Here is a 21,757-nt window from a genome sequence, read left to right as displayed (position 1 = left end):
GTGACCTCCTGACCCAGTATGAACCCACCAGACCCCTCAGGTCATCTGGATACGGTCTGTTGTCAGTTCCCAGAGTCAGAACCAGACATGGAGAAGCTGCGTTCAGCTTCTATGCTCCACATGTCTGGAACAAACTTCCAGAAAACCTCAGATCAGCTGAAACACTCAGTTCATTTAAATCCAGGTTGAAGGCCCACCTGTTCTCAGCTGCATTTGAATAGAGTTTTTATTCTTTTAAGCTGAAAGTTTTTATCTGTTTTATCTGCTTATCTGTTTTATCTATTTATCTGATTTTGTTTTGTTTTGTTTATTTTTCTCATGCCTATGCTTTTTATTGCTTCTGCTGTAAAGCTTTTAATGTTTTATGTAAAGCACTTTGAATTGTCTTGTACATGAAGTGTGCTATATAAATAAACCTGCCTAGAAAAAATCCAGCTGAAATCATACAAAGTCAGTCATAAATATTATGTTATAAATACATGTTTTTTTGTAATGAAATGAGGGATAAACAGTCTGAGAAAAGATAAAAAATGCTCTATTGGTTTTCAGTTGGAGAGATTTTTCAAGTAACTATATCTGGTTCTTTCTGGTTTATAAGGGAGCTTTCACACTATGTACCCGAGTCCGTATCCGAGTACGTTTGACCCTAAAGTCCACTTAATATTATCAATATGAATGCAAACATTCCATGCTCGAATACCATACCCAAGTCCAGTTGAGAAGGTAGTCCTGGGTATGAACTGCACGGACTCCAGCACAGTACGTTGCCATGTGAAAGCGATCCATGCCCGAGACCGGAAGTGACATATTCACCATTCCGACTACAGAAGTGACCTTATGACCACAAGACCATAGACAGCACTCCTGTTGTCTCCTGAAAAAGCCTCGGATCCGCGTGGCATGGGCTTGCCTTATTGACCAAACCGCTTGGTAATATATCAGGGACAACGAAGGTCGCTCTTCTTTCCTTTGCCTCAAACAGGCAAACAGATAGACAAGTAGTGCCTGTCTTGCCACCATTGTAGACAAACGAACAAAACAGTTTCTCGATTGATGACGTAAGGGCTTGTCTTCTTCTGACTTCCGCGTTTGTTGGATCACAACAGAATTCCTTCCACACCGCCACCTACTGTTTAGGCCCTGGAACACCCACTCATACTCAGGTACGGGCTGCGGTATGCACTTGTGAATGCGGGAAAGGTGTGAACGTACCCAAGTACAGTACGGACTCGAGTACGCTGTGTGAAAACACCCTAATTTACAGTAAACCAACAGTGTTCCTACCAGAGGAAAGCACAGTTTCAGCACTCACACTCTCCTGGATGGCTTTCATCATGTCCTCCTCCTCTTCCCTTAGTTTAAGTGCAGTCATACTGGCCTCCCGTTCACTAAGACGAAGGGCTAAGTCCATCATCTCCTCCTCCGTCATCTCTGAGAAAAAAACAATGAGGTCAAAGGTTACAGTCTAACAGTAGGGCTGTTATTCAGTTAATTATAATTATTTATAGAGCATCTAACCTTTGCATCAGTCAAAAAGTGATTCACAGTCACTCAGTTAAAATCAAACAAGTAGAACATTCATACAAGACAGCAAAAAAATTCCACAACATCCAAAAACAGTACTGATGATATCTTAGATTCACTGAATTTGCCCACTGTCAGCAGAAGAGACAAAGAGTTTCAGAAAACAACATTTTGAATCAGTCCACAATATGTACAGAAAACTTCAGCAACACACTACAGCTCATAACTAATAAACTGAAGTATGATTGCTGTAGAAAATACTGAAGAAAAAAAAAATATGACAGACAGACATGTTGATCACCTTATATAAGATATAAGATCAACAAAACACCACTGATTGAATCATTTCACACCAATATACTTCTGTTAAAACAAGAGGTGATACTTTCATGATATCATTGTTTAAAATTTTAGAAGTTATAACAGGATAGGAAAAAGTGGATTTTATGTTTCATTGTTATAATTAAAGTAAGAAATAAAGAAAGGAAGAAATCACATTTATATTAACTCGAGTTTTGGTTAAATAGTTGTGTAATTAAAATGAAGCATCTCCTAATTTATAGGACATGAAATGAAACATGCGCATTAACAGTTACAGTTAAATACAAAACTGATTTAGCATTTGGCTTATTTTAATACCTTTGGATTTCGATTTGTTCGCTCTCTCTCTCCTCCGCTTCCCTCTTGCTGTTGATGTTGTTAGCATCGATAGAGACAGCTCATCCTGAAAAACAATAGAGTGGTTCATGCTGCATCAAACTCTTGAGGGCAAACTATTTTTTCCCAACTTTTGTACAAATTAGTGGGGGATAGGGAAGAATTTTTTGGTAAAAGTTAACAACTTTCAGCTGCTAAAGTGTCTGACAGTGACTAAAAACCAGCACTAACTGCAGTGTTTGGACATTTTCCTACCTTGTCATCAGGAGCGTCGTCTTCCTGCGCGTCTTCTTCTATCTGACTCACAGAGGGGATATCACTGACATCCTTTTGCATCTGCTTCCTCAGAGCCATCCTGTTCTGCCCCTGAGAAACTTCAACCAACACAAACTGTCAACATTTCAAAATGTCCATCCACCAGTTATTTTCACACAGAATTAACATAACTCACACTCACCTGATTACAACACAGAAATGAATGGGTTTTTTTTTAATGCCATCTCATTTTTGTAAGTTTGCCAAAACATAGTCCAAAGTCATTCCACACAATCACAAAGCAGTATTAGTTAGTTTAGGTTCCACCTTTACTCTACCTTTTGTTTTTGTTTTTACTTTACCTTCAAACTTTATTCTGACTTCAGCTGCTGGAGCATCTGGAGGTTTAGATAGTTGTAGAATATCAATATACGGCATCAAAATGAAATCAAAAATTCAACTACTTCTAAGTCTATGAAAGTGGGCCAGGTAGGTACAGAAAGGAGACAAACTCTCTAGGCTACTTATTTTTTTTTATATTTTTTAGCTTTAATACCCATATTTAAACATTACTAGAAATTTTACTAAAGAGTAATAACATGTAGTTAGTTACGTTACATTAATTAAGTAATTAACATCAAACAAAATCTGGCACATTTGTTTGCAGATTTACTGATTTTCCGTTAGAATGTCTGTTACACTTGGATGTGTATCTGCATTTAAACAGCTTGAACTCATATACTGCCTTCAAAACCAAAATGTGGTACATTTTCTCATAATGGAAAGAAGGATGTCATCTCTTTCTCTCAGGAAGTGAAACGCCTGATCATCCTACCTGATGATGACGATGATGAGTGTGGTCTTCCTCTTCTTCCTTTCATCTGTCCGACCAGCAGCAGAGCAGGATACGATGACACATACGTGGACCCCCCACTAACTCATTCACGAGAAAAGAGCCCATTCATGAGTCTGAAACAACTACAACAAGATTACATATGAATACTCATCAGATTTTTCCTGGTAGCTCCAACCAAACAGCCTCTAAAATTAGTAAAAGTTAGCAAAGAACAACGGTTGACATGAGACACACATAAACGATACGAGACATAAAGGCGTGTAAATACCTTATAATTACAGCTGTGTGTTTACTGAACCGTTGGGTCAAAACTGGAAATAGATATGGGTTTATTAGTCCCGTAAACAGCCACCAAATACAACGTTAGACTGAACATTTCTAGTTTTCCAACACTCACAGTAGACTTTTCCTCACTTTCGCGGCGCCATGTTTGTTTCGCTGCACGCAGTCACGTGACCTCTACGTAAAGCGCCACTTTTGCAGGATGTTTACGGATGATCGATGAGAGAACTGGACTGCACTGATCTACCTCAAAAAAAAATCAGGAAAGGATAATTTTTGTCTATTTCATTACTTATTTAGCTCTTTTTTTGCTTATTTCATTTGTTGCTTAATCTTACTGATTACTATGTTCACTGTCGTTTGAGTATTTTTCTTTTTTTGTGTGTTTTGTGAATGATTTTGGTCTATTTTTGTGAACATCATTGCTTATTTCGTTGAAGACATTCCGGTATTCAGGTCATCAAATCAAAATGAAAGGAACAAATCATTTTTTCATTAATATTCTACTTTTTATTCATTGAATTTTCATTAGCAGGCGCAGAATATACAAAAATGTTGGAATTTTTACTATATAATCTAATTTGTTGGTAATGAACATGTGCCACATATTACTATATATCAGTGATTCTCAATCTTTTTCTGTCGGGCCCCCCCTTTGGAGCACGAAAAATCTCCAAGCCCCCTCAACCCCAACAACATTGTACCCGTGGTGCAATTATTAGTTTTCCTGAAAGAAACATCAATATCGTAAGAATACTTTTTTGCTTTTCCTTGAATAATTTGTTGTGCAAATTAAAAATAACGTAGATTTTTGATTGAACAATACAAATGAACTCAACAAGACTGCTCCCTGAGACATTATTTTTCAAAATTAAAAATAGGAAATGTTTAATTATCTTACAACTATGACAATAAGGTACTTTTTTTTTTAGAACAACAAACACATTTTGGTAACAAAGATGAACATTTTAAAAAATATCAGTGGCTGCAGTGAGCCCGTTTACGTTGCACATCTGAGAACATCAAAGTGCAATCTGTACAAACTGTGCAAAAACAGAAACATTGCACATTTTTCTTTTCCAGTCCAATCCTTGTCCACTCTCCAAACCTAAACTCTTTGTCTAGTCCAGTGACAGATCACCATGGCAGCCGATTTGTTTGTTGTACGTCCCTAAAATGAGTCCAGGGTGCTCCAACGCTAAAACATTAGTTCCACCTGCTACATGTTCGAACCTGAGGAAAAAATAAACACCAAGGAATGATCCCATGCCCCAACTGACGGGCCTTCGCGCACGCCCCTCTTTTTGAGATACACTTCTATATATCGTGAAATAAAGCGAAAACGTGTTTCCGCCCGGTTTCGAACCGGGGACCTTTCGCGTGTTAGGCGAACGTGATAACCACTACACTACGGAAACCAACATGCCCTCTTTAGTAAACCTATTGGGTAAAAAGTAAGTAGAGACAGACGTTGTTTGTATATGTTTTTTTCTAAAAACGTTTTTAATGAAGTGGCAAAAAGTTGTTTTAATTAAAGATTAACCAATGTCGTGTAAGATGCCCGTGCCGTGAAGTGTTCAGCTTTACTTTCTTGACTTCTCCCATTCATTCTCTATGGTAGTCCTTAACACTACGGATGTAATATATATTTGGCCGCTGCGGGATTTGGCGCTGTTGAGTGGTTTCCTCCCATGACGCGCAGCCGCAGTAAGTTCCATCACGCTGATCCTCCGAGGAGATGGTGACGCGTCGTCAACTGTTTTCGGTTCTTTGGCTCTTGATTCTGTTAGGTAAGGTGTTTTTTTATACAAATCCATTCGTTCCATACACAACACTATGGAAACCACCCTGCACGTTCAGAAGAGCCTATTGAATAAAAAGAAATACAAACAGAATTAATTTGTATTTGTGTTTTGTTTTGTTTTTCTAAATGTGTTTTTGATGAAGTGGCAATAAGCTGTTTTAATTAAAGACTAACAAATGTCGTGTGAGGTGACTTGTGTACTATTGACATTAGTTTGTACGTCTCCAGTATCCCAAAACTCATGGTAAACACATTTCAGTACTACTTTTATCCTTATGAACTTTTCCTATTCATTCTTAACGATAGTCCTCAACACTGCAGATGCAGTGTAGTTGTGTTCAGGTCAGGTGTGTTCAGACTGTGTGGTTCGCTGTTCAACTGTTTGTTCTGATCTTTTCTACATATTAATAAGAAAGTACACTATGTTTTTCTTGTCTTACTCTTTCTTAAATCGTGTGAACAGGTCCACACATATAGAGTCCGATTTTCTTGCAATAAATTAAAAGGAAATTAGAGTTGTAGGACACAGCTGTGCAAATTCAATGATTTAAAAGTGTCTATAATGTAAGAAAGAAACAATAAAGTGTTTCCGCCCGGTTTCGAACCGGGGACCTTTCGCGTGTGAGGCGAACGTGATAACCACTACACTACGGAAACTGTTTCCATGGGAACGAAGGCATCATTTAAATACCCCGCGGTCGTTCTGTGGACAGTTAAGCTTAACTTTCTTAACTTTTCCCATTCATTTTCTATGGTAGTCCTCAACACTACGGATGTAATATATATTTGGCCGCAGCGAATTTTGGCGCTGTTGAGTAGTTTCCTCCCATGAAATGCACAACCATGACTGAAATAACTGAAATAAATAAAAAATAAATAGTTTGATTATTTGTGCTTTCCAGAAGCTGGATTTTTCGTTGTTTGTGAATGAATATTTGTTCATTAAAAGTTGATTTTACTGAAAACCCGAAAAGCCCATTCTGTTATTTTTTCACAAGCACAGCCTACAACCTCATTCCATTAAAACCTGTAACACATTGTGTACGTGTACATTAGAAAACATGTTTCATTTTAGAGAATAAAAGTCAAGTTTTTCTTCAATTACAGTCCTTTCATATAAAGGTAAAAATAACATATACATATTTACCTCAACCGGGATTCGAACCTCTGTTTCAGTGGAGAATGCTATGAATAACCCGCAGGAACACGTCATTTTTTTCACTCTTCTTATTGGCTAGTGACAGCTCTACAGGAATCCACAGCTGGCTCTTTTGAGTGTGAGGTGAACGTGATAACAAACACAGTAAGTGTTAATCCTGTGTCCCCAGGGCCAGATTAACACTTCATTGTACCCTGGGCAACAATATTCAAGGGCCCCATCATCACAACCCCAGGATCCCTATAATCTGGCAAAATACAGAATAAGTTCCAGGAATATATGTAAATATACCCCAAACTTCAATATCTAACTATCATCAAATGCATTTTGATGTACAAATGTGTAAATGCTCGTAGAACTACAAGTGCACCACTATAGCCTCTTGTCAAGGCCACTCACTTGTATATGATGATATGAAAACAAAACACATTAGCATCAGTATAATCTAAAATTGATCCACTACATTAGAAAGAGAGGGAAGTGTCCTCCATTTTCACAAAAAATAAATAAGAAACCATTTCCAAAGTATCCAGTATTTATTTAAGAACACTTTTTGCCAACACAAATGTATTGAATCATCAGAAAAAGCCCACAGACAAAACACAAACATCATCTGATAGACTCAGATATGAATTTTAACTCTTTCCCCTCCAGAGCATTTTCCAGTGAGTTGGTAGCCAGCGCCAGCCTTTTTGGTCATTTTCACTAATCTTTGGAGGCTGACTGAAAATGTTGTGTTAGGAGTATGTGAACACTGAATACATCAAAAGAAAGAACAGAACGTCAACTTTTAAACACAAAAGACGATTTTATTCTATCTTCATTCGTTCGTGAGATATGAATATTTGAATATTGGTCATTTTCAGGAAAAAAATGAATTTAGAGCAAAAACTGAGAAAATTGAATTTTTTCGAAGACATTGATTTTCAAGATAAAACTGATTTCCTATTTACATTTTTGACTCTTCTTTACCAACAGTAACACTGTATTCAAAATCACAAAATAAAATAATTATAACAACAATAATAATAATAACAAACAGCTCTAAGATATCCCATCATTCCACAAAATGTTAGAGGAATCCACACCAAACTTTAGACCAAACATCTTCTAAAGCACCAGGTTCCTTCTAAACTTTACACTTTGGCATACATCAGTTATAAGTAACAACATATTAGTTTAGCTTTTTGATATGAACACTTCAATATTCCTCATTTTCAAGAAAAAAAGAAACAAATTCACTATACTGTAGATTTCTGGCCTTTGCTTGGCTGTACCACATCCTTGTTGGACCAGCTGCTGTGTTTGATCTGTAAATAATTATATGGACATGTAGTTATTTATCTTTGCATGAATATATTTATTTATTTATTTATTTATTTATTTATTTATTTATTTATTTCATACAGAAGCTAAATCAAACAGTGTCTTACCTGTGTCCCCACTGACATTATGGAGCTGAACCACATCTGTGTCCTCAGTCTGAATCTGAACTCACTCTAACAGATGAACACTAGCTGTCCTTTATCTTCTCCCACGTCTGGTTGTCTGTCTTCTCCTTGAATGTCCCCTAGAAATGTCTCTTCTCTCTTCCTCCTGTCTGTCATTTTTTCTGTGTCGCTCCGTGACCCCCCCCCCCCCCCCCCCCCCCCCCCCAATCTCCGTGTCGGACCTGAGCCGATCCGTGTTTCCCGTGTTCCGTGTCCGTCTCCCTCACCTTCTGTTTCTCCATTCCTGTCTCTAAATGGTTCTTCTGTAGCTCCATCATATACTGAATTGTCAGACTCTGTCTCCATAATCATCTTTAAGGCTTTTGAAACTGCGTGCGGTTCCTGCACAGTCTGCACTTCCTCATTCTGTGACTGCCGCTGGATGCGTTGCCATGGGATACGGAGACTCCAGTGCGAGAACGTTAAACCCGGTCCTTCATTTTTCCGAAAAAACGGCTTAACTGTCTGTTTTTGGACTAAGAAAAGTATTTCACATGATCCGCAACAGCTTCAACTAAAGTATAACAGTGAAAACACGGAGTGACGGAAAATCTCGTCATTGGCGAAGAAAGAGTTAAACAGAAATCCACTTGTCACCTCAGAATTCAACAAGAGAGTTAAAGTAAGTGCAATGTAAACATCGTTTTGATTCGCGTACGTATGTCGCATAGTTCTTGACGTCTCACATCCCGCTCAGTGCACGCACGTTGATTTGCGTTACAGCTGATTTGCTTTTTGGACTGACCAATGAGGAGAGGGTCTCAGCTCACGGTCACAGACAGGAGCAGGGTTTCTGTGCAGTGCATTGGCTCCGGACAGCGGACAGTTTCATTTATAAGCAAAAGATAACCAGATATTTTCGTTATGCCCGAGCTACCCAGGGCCCTTCAGACATCGCGGGCCCCTGGGCAATTGCCCAGTTGCCCATATGGTTAATCCGGGCTTGTGTGTCCCACATGACCCAGTTTAGATTCATATCGAAATATATATCGGATTCATTTTCAGAAAAAAATTCTATATTCATACCTTTTAGATTCTAATGACTGATGAAGAAACATGACGGAAATTATTTTGGATGGATGCATTCATTTATTCTACAGGCATATTCATCTTTTTCTGCTTTATTTCATCTGTGTATGCTGCTTCCTGGTTTTATCTGAATGAGCTGAGCTGAAGATGATTTTTTTAATGACAACATATTCCAATTCACGTTCTACTCACTGGTAATGTTTAAATGTTACGTAAAGTCTAAGGCTACACTAACCTTTACTTTAATTGCTGATTGAGAATTTACAAATTGTTTTCCAAAGCTCTAGAATTCCTTGTTCTGGGTCAAGGCTGAAAATGTACTGTGAAAATGAGGAAATGCAAAGAGAATCCTGACTTTCCCATTTGTAAAACCAATTACAGATGATCACAGTAGTGATATAAAAAAGAATAACTTGATTGATTGTTCAGCCACACAAGCAGCTTGTTGTGTTTGTTAAATGGAATAAAATTCAAGTGTTGAGTAAAGCTGCCATCTTAATCCATACTAACAGTAACATTAAGCACTGCAAATATGCAAATGATAACAAAGAAGTGTTTATTACTAATAAATTGTCAGTTATTCAAGAGACATCAAATAAAATTAAGCAGACAAACTTTAAACTGAACCAGTGGCATTTGACAAACCAATTCTGCAAGTAAACTAAAACCTTCTATAACAGGAGGGCCACAGACAGATGTGGATCAGGTTTAGAGCGGTGACCAAACAGCTTTATTTCCCGTTGACTTCGACACCTTAGGGAACCGAGTTCGCAGGCTGTTGAGTGATGCTAACCAAGGTGGTTAAATCGCTTTTTGATCACAGGATTTAGTCATTTACTAAAAAAAGGAGGGAGGGGCAGGGTATGGAAAGCACAAACCTTCATGAATAAGCTCGTCAGTTTGCATTACAGAGCACTGATTCTACAAATAAACAAAAAAAAAAAAAAAGGCAATAGATATTAAATTCCACAACCAAATTTAATCCTAAACCCATCTCTACAAAGAGCTTGGAAGCATCAGAACAAAAAAACATTACTGAAAACTGTTTTATTTTTCAAAAAAGCTCCTTTACAGCGCCAAGATTTTCAACCTGTAAAGCCAGCAAACATGTAAAATACAACCCTTACAATACATTAGAATCAAAACAGGTACCAAAAAGTACAGTAAAAATTACACTTCCTGATGGAAATGTGGAGGGGAAGAAAAAAAAAAAACAACACCAAAGGGAAAGTAAAACCTAAAACTGATAGGATTTTTTTTTAAAAAAAAGAAAAAACAAACATGGAAAAGTTACATTTGAGTTGTTTTCTGTACAAATGGTCTTCTGTCATAAAAGGTCGAGTCAGGCCCAGCGTCGTCAGCCGTCGCTCTCACTGGAGTCCTGAGGAACAGACGTTATATTCAGTCACATTCAGGCGAAAACAAAACCAAGATGTTTAATATTTAGGTTTACATGCAAAGTACAGAATGAGCTGGTGGATACAGAATGGGGAGGGACATTGTTTTAGCTTATAATCATCAGTACAGATAACAGCCACCAGAGCACATTAAAGCAAAACAAACAAAAAAAAAAATCATTCAAAGTCACGTTGGATCATTTTGAGTGATCTGATTACTGATCAGACAAGGGCTGCCCGATTTTGGTCGAGGAGGAGGACGACAATCCTGCTACTCCATGACCTAAGTATTCAACCTTCTGGCAGAGCACATTCAGTGAGGCCGACCATCTCCCACAGGTGAGAAGTATTCGTTATGGTGCTCAAACTAAGGTGGATGAGTCTAGTGTTGATGTTCATTTTATTGTTCCTCACAGTTCTTGGTGTGGGCTGACCTTAAAAACAGTGAATAACCACAAACGCACCTTGCACCACCGTGTGATCCTCAGTATGGCTTGTAACTGGTCTGGTGTGCCCCTCGTCTCGGGGTTTTCCCGTAGCTGGCGTTGCCCTGGTCTGGCGGACAGAGTAGAGGTCAGATGGAAAAGATACAACAAAAACAAAACATCTGGGCTATTTTTAACAGGAAATGAACACATAAATGCTCTGAGAATAGTATATCTTAAGAATCATAAGATCCACCTTCTTCAGATGTGATTTATTTAACCCCCACTGCAGCTCCAGGTAATCTGATTATGACCAATAGTAACCTGGATCCAAAAGGGCATTTACTGACCAGGAGAAATCAGGATTTAACTGCATTGATTCTGCACCTTTTGAAGAATCTGACATTTGATGGCAGTATATTAATGAAGTTTCTGGTTTAAAGGTTTTTGGGCCTCGTGTTAAGAGTCACTCAAATCTGTGCATTTACAGTTTGTTTTCCAGATTATGGACAGAACGTCCTATTTCTGTGTCAATTATCTGTAAAACAACCAGCATTTACACCATAATTACATAATCGTTAACTGCAGCCATAAAAAGCATCATCTTTATATTATGTACAGTTTATGACCGTTCAAGAAACAGCACATACCATAGTCATATCCGGGACCGTATCCATAGTAACCAGAAGAATAGTCATAGTTGCCATAGCCGCTGTACCCGCCGTATCCGTAGCCTTGGTTACCATATCCCTGGTTCCAGTAGTTTCCATAGCCCTGGTTCCAGCCCTGGCTCTGACCTGAGATGCAAAATACAGAGTTCAGTTACAGCTTTAATATCAGTAACTTCTGTTTAACACCAGACTCCGAAATAATGACTGCAAAATCAAAAAGACTAGTGTGTGAACAGCTCAGTACAGGCTGAAGATATTAGGGGCTTTCATGTGTTGTGTTATATTATTATTATTTAAACCAAAATATTACAGTTACCTAAAGTTCTGTGAGATTTTGGTTGAATCCAATTGTGTATTAGATTAAACCAAATATAAATAAGCCACAGTTTTGACAAAGAAACTGTCCAGCTGCACATCAGATAGAATACACTGGGAATGTCGCAAGAAAACAAGAGACCATCTGCCAAAATCTGAAAAATGCTGAGTTTGTAACTATTTTTTTTAAAAAGATATGAGCCACTGTATCAGAGATGTTGAAAAAAGCCAAACCAAGAAGATCCAGAAGTTATAAAAGAGGCGCAGACCCCAAAATGTCCACTTTGATACCAGTGGTTTGGGTTTTTAGATTTTAACAAGTTTTTTTTAATTTAACATTTATCCATTGACTTTCTACAGCACACTTGTGCCACTGTTTGCACAGAAAATAACACATGACTTTCATGTTTACTGTTATGAGACATTCTATGTATTGACACAGACACAGGTGGACTCCAAGATGCAGAATCCAGTCTTCATCCATGATCAGATTCACTTCCCTGAGCTCATCTACAGCAAAACTTTCATTTCACATGTAACTTTGTTAAACTTAATTCATTCAATACACATCAAATACTGATGACCAGTCTATTAGTTTTACTATTGGCCTTCCCGACGTGCTTTAGAGATGAATGAAACTCCAACGTAATCACAGAAACAGTGTCTGGGAAGAAATGCCTACCAGAAACAGCGTCAGAGGTGCTATTTATACAGGTGAGCATAAAGTGAGGGACAGTTTGGAAATAAAGTTCGATTAACCCTTTATTGGGCAAGTGACTAATTTTGGTAATTTCCGCATATTTTACAAGACAGTGACAGCAACCATTCCAGTGAGTCAACAATCTGAGGTCCACTGTGGTCGCCAGGGTCTGTAAGGTCCACCTCTGCATGAACAGTGAGTACCAGCTTTGTTCGGTACCATGAAGTAATGGTACTAATGTAAGGAATGATGTTCAAAGGGATCATGTGGATGTGGACAGGGGTCTGGACCAGCACACATGTCGGTCTAATGCTCTACAAGTAATGTTATAGTGTTCTAAAATACACGGTCCTTTGGCATTACATGTGTTTTTCTTGGATTTTTATATATACACTTAGATGTTTTTTGTTGTTTTTTTTTACCATTTATGTTAAGGAACCAAATATGGTAATTTCATTAACCTTGATTTTCTAGATAACAGTACAAATTTTTGGAAAATTTCATAAAATCAATAAAGCCTCATTAGGTCCCCCAATAAAACACTTGGGTTGAAATAATGAATTTCAGAGTATTTCTACAAGTGCCCTAAAAAGGGTTAACTCATTTCCTCAGGTTGTGATTGCGTCATGTCCAATTTTTGAAAATAAAAAAGTTAACTAATTTCTCTGCTGTGCCTCAAACAAATGTGTTTATCATTACATCACTAATCAGTTTCTCCCATTTCTGCCGATAAATCACACAAAGTCTCACACACTGGACCTTTACATCACGTCTTCACCTCCATAAAACACCAAAATCACTGATAAATGTGTAAAGCCCTCACCCCCACGGCCCCTTCCACCTCGGCCTCCTCCGTATCCTCCGCCACGTCCTCCTCCAAACTGTTGCTGCTGGTAAACCTCCTTTGGCTGGGCGATCTTCAGCTCACACTGTGGAGGAACAAACATGTCACAACTGAAAAACAAAACCTCTGGGACTTAACGTGATTCCTCCAGTTATTATAATCTTGCACTGAAATTCATGCACTGATCACAAATAACTCAGTGTGTTTATACCCTGCTGCCCTGGATGGTGTGGTATTTCTTTTCCAGGCACTTCTTAACACTGGCCTCTTCTTTGTATGTGATGAAGATGAAACCCCGCCTTTTCTTCGTTTTGGGATCCATAGGAAGTTCAATGGTTTCAATCTACAAAAGGATATGAATAAACACAGTGTATCTCCATATCCTATAATGAAAACTTATTTCAAACTTAAGTAGGAATAAAAAATAAAGGTGACCAAAAGGCAAAAAGAAATGATAAATTTAAACAGAACACTCCAGGATATTAAAGGCAATACGCTAACCAAAAAAAAAAAAAAAAAAAAGAAAAATAGGCACACAACGTACAACTTTTTCATTGTAAGTCTTTAAATGGAGTAGGAAGGAGCTGAGTTTATATCATCCTACCCCAATTTTACACGACTTGGCTAATCGGCTAAAGTAGACAGTCCATATAAAAGAATCTCTCATTATACCCAAGGATCCTGTGACACAGAGCGAGGTGATGTGTGCACATTACACTTACCTCTCCAAAGGCCCCGAAATATTCCCTGATGGTGTCTTCAGTGGCCTCTGGGTTCAAACCACCGACAAAAATTTTCTTAACCGGCTCCTTCTTCATGGCCATTGCCCTCTTGGGGTCGATCTGACGCCCATCCAGTTTGTGTTCCTTCTGCTCCAGCACCTGCACATGAATATGTTTACCATCAACACGAAGAGCCACAGATGAGACCAAATGTCCTGGACAGTTTAATAGTTTCAGTGTTAAGTCATTTACAGTCAAATGTGTGTTGTGTTATATTGTGCAAAAATAATTCCCACCCTCTTGACTAACATCATGCATGATGTGGTAACTTCCTCTACTGTTAAAGTGGTAGAAGTAAAAACCGTATGATACATCCACCAAAAATACTAAGCTTGTGCGTTAAATAAGTTGAAACAAAAAACTATGGATATTTCCTCCAACTTTCTTTCAGAGCTCTGTACTGAACTTCAACATGTTAATTACATTGAACAAATTGCTGAGATGTAGCCACATATCAAAAAAATAGATAATTTGACAGCAGAATGATTTGGTGTAAGTCATATTGTGATTACTGTAGATAATATGCAGCATTTTGAGTTCATTTATTTGGTTGTCAAGCTTTCTGAACACTAGTTTGAGCTGTAACACATAGCAACCCCTGTGTGATTAAATGTTAAATATCAAAGAGACCTTTAAATTACAGCACTTTGAATTAAACAATTTCACTGGTTAACAAATATTTGATTAATTATACAACCATATGAAATTTTAATACCAATGGAGTAAATCTCAGCGTCTGCATGTGATTAACTCCAATTACATCTAAAAGAAAAGTATGATATTACTTTAATCAAACTAATGAAAGGAGAACAACTGGACATAGTTTACAATTGAATGTCATGAAGCGACTAAATTTAGCTATAACAATATTTTACATACAATACTCTCACGTGGAGAAAATACTTTAGACTTCTGTCCAGGAACCTTAATATGCAAACCTGTCTTTTGAAGCATGAAATCAGTGGTTAATGTGTGGTTTCCTTAAGCCTGAATATGGTGCAGCACAACCAAAGACCTGCATGCAGAATCTCATGTTCTCAGCCTAAACTGCTTACAGACCTTATCCACACTGGAGGAGTCTTTGAACAGAACGAAGCCGAAGCCTCTGGACCGGCCGGTGTTGGAGTCCATCTTGATGGTGCAGTCTGACACCTCGCCGAATTTGGTGAAGTAGTCCTTCAGATCCTTTTTACTCGTGTCCCAGCTGAGGCCACCAACAAACATTTTGCTGGAATAAAAAGAGACAAGTCATTAGTCTTAAAGCCTCAGTTAACACAAGTTAACTGCTTGTTTTCTTTAAATATCCTATTTGGGTTTGTATTAATTGCTTTTGGGAAAATTAATTGGAAGAGAAAAAACAAAAAAGAACAAAAACAGATTTCCCCTATCAAAAAAAAAAAAAAGAAAAATTTCTGTTGCCTTTTCTGTACCACTCTGGACAGAAGTGATCACATAGATGTTTCTTTTTATGGAAATCCATTTTTGATGGTGGAAACAATGTGCTGTGTGTTTAATTAGTCTGTTTTTTTTAGAATGATAGAACAATAATGATTGCAGTGTGATAAAATTATCCCAATATATTTTTTTCTTTAGGGCACGTGTTTACTTCAGCTAAAAGTTTTACATAATGTTTCAGTATTTTTAGGCTTGTTTACTTATGCATATCACTCAGCTTTAGCTGTAATAACATACAAACAAAAACATAGCAAAAATGTACAGTTTTTTTGTTGTGACAACTACAAAATGCCATCACAGCACCACAGAATGACAAAAAAAAAAAAAAGTGAAGACACTCACCCTGCATCCTCCTCTCCTTTGCTGGCATCGATCTTTCCTCCGTCTGTGCCGTTGTCGTGCTCCTCGTCACCGGCCATCAGCTCCTGCTCGGCTCCGTTCAGGTCCTCCTCTCCCTCATTACCGTTCTGCTCCGACGTTTCCATGAGCAGATTCTCAGCGTCTGCCATTCTGACGGTGGGCTGTTAGAGACTGAGGATAGGATAAGGTGATCAGTTAAGGAATATGACTTAAAATCACCAAGAGCAGTGAAATCTATTACTGTCAACACAAAGGTAAAGTCTCAAATTGACCTGTAGTGTAAGTTACAATAATGTTCATATGCATTTATGAAGCCCCATTATTATTCAGAAAATGCTCAGAGATGCTTATGTGGCCATGACTGGTTCATAGTTTTCTGCCTATTATTAGTCCATGTGCATGTGATCTTATGTAGTTTCAATGTAAGTGATTCATCTTGAGCTAATTTGAGACTTCAGTCGCCCGAGTTAATTACATCAAGGAAAATCTTCCACAGAAGATCTTTCACACTTGAACTCACTTTGAAAGAAGGCAGTTTAAAACAGGACAGTGCATTCAGAAACATATCGTTCATTATAGATTTTTTTCCCCCACAAAATCTAAGGGTTTATTTGGAATTTATGCTGTCAAGTAAGAAGTTTGTGGTGTGAAGCATTAAATCCAAACTGATGGAAAAAAGTCAATATAATATTAGATCACCAAAAAAAACATTATTGATCTGAAGCACTCTGTAGAACATATCTTACTCTGAAATGACATAAGTTAATGCTAGGTTTCGGTAAACAAAATCACCAAAACAAAGAACACATTAACACTAAATTTAATAAATAAACATCTTACACACAATGAGATTTACATTGTTGTTTCAGGGACTTTTTCGCTTTATTATTTATGTACAATATTAGCAAATTAATCACACGTATTCTATCGTTAAAAGCTGCTTTATTTTGATGCAATACACAAAACGTAATCAGTTTTATCAGCAACTCGTAACATTTTCAACAGCAATGCTCGTTATCACAGACATTTTGCAAATTATTAGTCAACATTTATGAACATAAACCTGTTCAATCTGGTCTGATCACATACATTTCCTTCATGTACATACTGTTGGACACCTGGTGAAACGTGATACATTAATTTAGCGTCAAAGGGTTTCATTCATGTCCCGCAGAGACTCACTATGTAACGGGTTTAAGTGGACCGCGCTTTGCTCCGTTACCGCCCGGGGCAGAGTACAGGCCCGGCTAGCAAGTGACCGGTTGAATCCGAATCAGATGAGCCACAAAAACTATACATACAAGGATGCATTAAAGCCGTGAGAAAAGTCTGAAGATCCACACTGATCGGTTTTGTCGCGATCAGACAAACACTGCTTTATGACCGGTTTAACGTGTGTTAGCACTGCTACGGCTAACAGACAGCTAGCATAAATTACTGCTAACATGAACACACAAACCAGATTAAAAACGTGCAAACCGGAAACATTTCAATTAAACGAATCTCAAAATGACCCTGTACAGAAGACCGCTATCTAAATACGCAAAAGAAAACAAAAACATGTGCTTACTTAAGAGGAAGATACCGGAGACGCCGACTGGGTGCTCAAAATGGACACTCTCCAAATTCGCCGCTAACTCGTGGCAACATATATACGACCGGATGTAGCTACCCGTTCGAGGACGTAGCAACAAAAATGCCTCTGATTGGACGAATGTGTCCAGCTAGTGAACCAAAACATTTTCTGATTGGCTGGTTTGTACTTTACGGATGACAAAAGAGAAAACGCAGCAGGGAAGAGCTTTTCCTGCTTCCTGTCCGACGTTTTTGATGTAAAACCAGCCACCAAACAGCATTTTCATAAAAATAAAGCGTTTTTTCACGAGTACAGTTAGTCTGTACTGCCTACTTTCGACTCAGTAAATAGAAGAAGGGACAACGGGAATTAATGTTCTTGCATAAGACTGACAAAAAAAGAATCCTTTTTAGGGACAGCAGACATGTCCACATATGAGATGGAAAAATGTCTCAAATATGATTCATTTTCTAACAATCAGCCTCTTCATTTAATAACTCATTGGCTTAGACTATGAATACACAAAAACGATTTTTTCAATATACATTTATTTTTACAGTGATGTGATGGTAGGTATAGTATTTGTCTTATGAGACACATTTATGAAAGGTAACATACATTTAAAATATTATTTTGCATTGTATACATCTTTTTATTTATGTATACATTTGATCCTCATTTATATTCATGTCTTTCCTTTAGATACAAAAAATACATTTCACTGTACACTGAACCACGTACAATTATGCATGTGATGAATAAAAAAATCTTATCTTTTCTGATCTTATCTTATAATGTCAATAGGGCATCATCATCATATGATTTATCACCGTTTATTGTAATATTATTCTCTTTCATTTGCATTTTTTCAGTGACAATCACGTATTTTCCTACATTTAATTTACTGATCATGTAGATGTTCACAAAAACTCAGATTAAAGGTGGAGGTTATTATATAAGAAACAGAGAAAACTGAAGAAAAAGTGGCATCTTCAGCAAAATCTATCATTAACTGAACATAAACCCAGTGTGTCCATCCACTGTCACTGATCCAACTCCACGGGTTTTACTGGTGAATCAATGTTGTAGAACACAGGTGTCAAATCCGGCCCCTGGGATGAATTTGTGAAATGCAAAAATTACACTGAAGATATTAACAATCAAGGATGTTCAAATCATTTTAGGTCAATTCAATCTGAAAATGATCAGACCAGTGAAATACTATCATAATAACCTATAAATTATGAAAACTGCAACTTTTTCTCTTTGTTTTAGTGTAAAAAAAAGTTACATTACACAAGAATATTTGCATTTATAGACTAGTCTTTTATAAAAAAAAAATATGAATGTCTGAAATGTCTTAAGAGAAGTATGTGGAATTTTAATAATATTCTCCCTGTTATTTAATGTTTTGTGTATTTGTAGATCCACTGTGATCTTTAAGTTGGGATTCACATGTATAAATGATAAACTGAGGCGTAATATTGTTAACATTACACTTATTTTTGTTAGGAATTTTCAGGTTGTTCATACATTGCAAACAAAAAGTTAAGGATACTTTTAATTTTGGGGCTATTTTTTTCAGTTGGGGTTCTTGCACAGCGCTTCTTACTTTTTTTGTGTTTGAATTGAATTGAAACACATTTTTAAATTACCATAGTTTTATTTACAAATGGCAAAAATGACAAAAAAAATGACCCAAAAAAATTAAATATCCTTAACTTTTTGTTTGTAGTGTATTTGTTCATGTTATGTTCAAGTACAATTCATACATGTAAACATTTTCATTACGAAATTTTACTTTTTTCACTCAAAAGTTCTTATCCTATTATTTGTATTATTTTATTGGTCCGACTCACTTTAGATCGTATCAGGCTGTATGTGGCCCCTGAACTAAAATGAGTTTGACACCCCTGTTGTAGAAGATGACGGTGTTTCCATGGTAACTACTGAGCCTCTGAACATCCAAATGGGACATATCTGATTACCATGAAAAGATGAATAACTGTATTTTACACCAATTATTTACATGTATTGATAGGATCAGTGGATCAACAGATATTAAACAGTTTAGATCAGTGGATGGTTTTGGTCGACGGTGGATATTTGGGTCTTTATGGTTTAACTAACTTTATTAAAAAATTGATTTCAATTAATATTTTACACCTTTAAGTCTCCTTAAATCAAACAACGTGTCACTTTGTTTTAACCATTTTAGAAGAACCAATGACCTCACTTTTTACTCTCTAATATCAGCTGCTTCTGGAGGCATCAGTTACATGTTGTGTTGAATAAATGTAGCTGAAGCAGTGGTCACATATGAGGGCGAGTGTTTACTCTGTTTCACCACGGCAACTTAACCCGTACCTGTTAGAGGCAAGTCGAGGCATGACCGCACATACACACACACACACCCTCACACACACACACTCACACACACACACACACACACACACACACACACACTCACACACACCGTGTAGCTGTGGAGACGGCTGTTGTGTTTCACTGGTCACTCACAAACACAGCTACAGCGCTTGCAGGTAGGACATCATCATCATCATCTGCACATTTTGTATTATTAATATACTAATAACATTCACTTCTGTCCTTATAATCTTGACTGATAATCTGATTTTCACCAAATTGATCAAATGAATCTCTAACTTAAGTCTATGCGAAGTCATGAGTTTGTCTTTTCTTGGAAACTGATGGATTATTTTATGAACAGCTTTAGAAATAATTCTTAGGCAATATTTGTTATAAACCTGATGTTTTTGGGGTTTTTTTTTCAGATGTGAGTAAAAAAACTGGAAAAATACATGTGAAATGTTTGGTTTACAAGTTTAATATAGGAGATTTATTTAAATTAATTACAACAAAATTTTCCTCATATTTTGAATTTCCCCTTGGGGATTGATAAAGTAAATCTATCTATCTATCTATCTATCTATCTATCTATCTATCTATCTATCTATCTATCTATCTATCTATCTATCTATCTATCTATCTATCTATCTATCTATCTATCTATCTATCTATCTATCTAAAAGCTAAAGTAAAGTCATTTCATAGACTGTGATACTGAGTTTATAGAAAAAACAGTCATATTTATTTCTCAATCTGTATTTATCATTTATTCACAGGTTTAGATTTCAGCAAGTGTTTTTTTTTTTTTTTTTCCACTAATACTAAAGCTTTATTTGAAAACTCTGACAGATTGGATAAATGTTTTAATCTGCTGTTAGTTTTTTTATTTGTCTTTTCTGTTACTGAATCATCCTAAAACACATATTTGTATTGAATGTGTAGAAAGTTAAATATGTGAGCAGAAGTTTGACCTTTGACACTTCAAAAACAGTGTTTTTAAAATGATGTTTTCTTGTGATTGTCATTTTACTGTTTTATAAGACATTATGCTCTTTTTTTATGATTAACTTTCTTTATTGGAAGCAATTTCGCAGGCAGCAGCATGACAGTGCAATGTGATAAAAAGGACTTCCATTCTTTCATTTTTCTTTTTATCCCTCCCACAATCCCACCCTACCTGAAAGAAGACCATTTTTAATGTAAATCCAATACTGACATGTGATCAGTACAGAAAAGATACAAAAATTGTCTAATTAAGAAAAATAAGTAGCTAAAATAAAATAGAAAGACAGGGGGAAAAAAAGGAGGAGGGGTCAAAGTTTCAATATAATTGAACCCTTTCATGCATGAATTTTGAGAACCTTAATCAAGATTTGTTTTTCCTAAGTGTTTTTATTCCTCAGTAGGCATAAAAAAAAAAAAAAAAAAAACGTGATTGAATGTTTTTTTAATGAACCTATTTTTTACGGAATTACAAAATGTCCACTCACCTGGACATCATACGTTTAATTTTAGAAGCAAAGAAACATGTATTTACTGATATACTATGAGGTAAAAACATTTTTAATGCTGCTAATTTGAGGTTTTCTCACATTTTAACAATACCTGCATATAGATAATATGCAAAAAAAAAACCAAAGCAAAAGAAAACTTTTAATTACAGTTTAATAACAATTAGCAATTTTTTTTTTTTACAGTCAAACATGTTACCGCAGATCAGGTTTATCTAGAACACCAAATTTACAGTAATGGTATAAATTACAGTGATGGATGATACATAAGCGTCCACTGTGTCAGCTGATATGG

General features: G+C 36.7%; 2 protein-coding genes and 2 non-coding genes across 7 annotated transcripts in view; all 4 read right to left on the bottom strand.

Moving 5' to 3' along the window:
* uimc1 (ubiquitin interaction motif containing 1) overlaps positions 1-3,732 on the bottom strand; it is a 30,527-nt gene extending 26,795 nt beyond the window's left edge. For 3 of the 4 annotated variants that reach the window (XM_030154698.1, XM_030154699.1, XM_030154702.1), the window contains exons 1-7: positions 3,690-3,732; positions 3,561-3,603; positions 3,272-3,414; positions 2,799-2,834; positions 2,437-2,555; positions 2,164-2,248; positions 1,313-1,431 (exon numbers count right to left, since the gene is read on the bottom strand). In XM_030154698.1, the coding sequence (XP_030010558.1) occupies positions 1,313-1,431; positions 2,164-2,248; positions 2,437-2,555; positions 2,799-2,834; positions 3,272-3,317 (405 nt within the window). In that variant the 5' untranslated portion in view covers positions 3,318-3,414; positions 3,561-3,603; positions 3,690-3,732. The remainder of the gene's footprint in view (positions 1-1,312; positions 1,432-2,163; positions 2,249-2,436; positions 2,556-2,798; positions 2,835-3,271; positions 3,415-3,560; positions 3,604-3,689) is intronic. The other variant, XM_030154701.1, reaches the window with a different exon arrangement.
* Positions 3,733-4,919: 1,187 nt separating this feature from the next.
* Positions 4,920-4,992, bottom strand: trnav-aac (transfer RNA valine (anticodon AAC)). Its single transcript has one exon. It is a non-coding gene; the product is annotated as a tRNA-Val (tRNA).
* Positions 4,993-5,962: 970 nt separating this feature from the next.
* trnav-cac (transfer RNA valine (anticodon CAC)) lies at positions 5,963-6,035 on the bottom strand. The gene has a single exon. It is a non-coding gene; the product is annotated as a tRNA-Val (tRNA).
* Positions 6,036-10,015: 3,980 nt separating this feature from the next.
* On the bottom strand, positions 10,016-17,659 carry LOC115433327 (heterogeneous nuclear ribonucleoprotein A/B-like). The gene is made up of 9 exons (XM_030154674.1): positions 17,576-17,659; positions 15,988-16,176; positions 15,250-15,418; positions 14,131-14,289; positions 13,620-13,751; positions 13,388-13,493; positions 11,529-11,675; positions 10,918-11,008; positions 10,016-10,437 (listed from the first exon to the last, which is right to left on the bottom strand). The coding sequence occupies exons 2-8, from the start codon at positions 16,152-16,154 to the stop codon at positions 10,938-10,940; spliced, it is 951 nt and encodes a 316-aa protein (XP_030010534.1). The 5' UTR covers positions 16,155-16,176; positions 17,576-17,659; the 3' UTR covers positions 10,016-10,437; positions 10,918-10,937.
* Positions 17,660-21,757: the final 4,098 nt, after the last annotated feature.

The sequence above is a fragment of the Sphaeramia orbicularis genome, chromosome 14 (assembly GCF_902148855.1).
Source record: "Sphaeramia orbicularis chromosome 14, fSphaOr1.1, whole genome shotgun sequence".
NCBI classification, from domain to species: Eukaryota; Metazoa; Chordata; class Actinopteri; order Kurtiformes; family Apogonidae; genus Sphaeramia; species Sphaeramia orbicularis.
The sequence above is the reverse complement of the archived record's forward strand: the minus strand, read 5'-3'. Positions and strand labels throughout refer to the sequence as shown.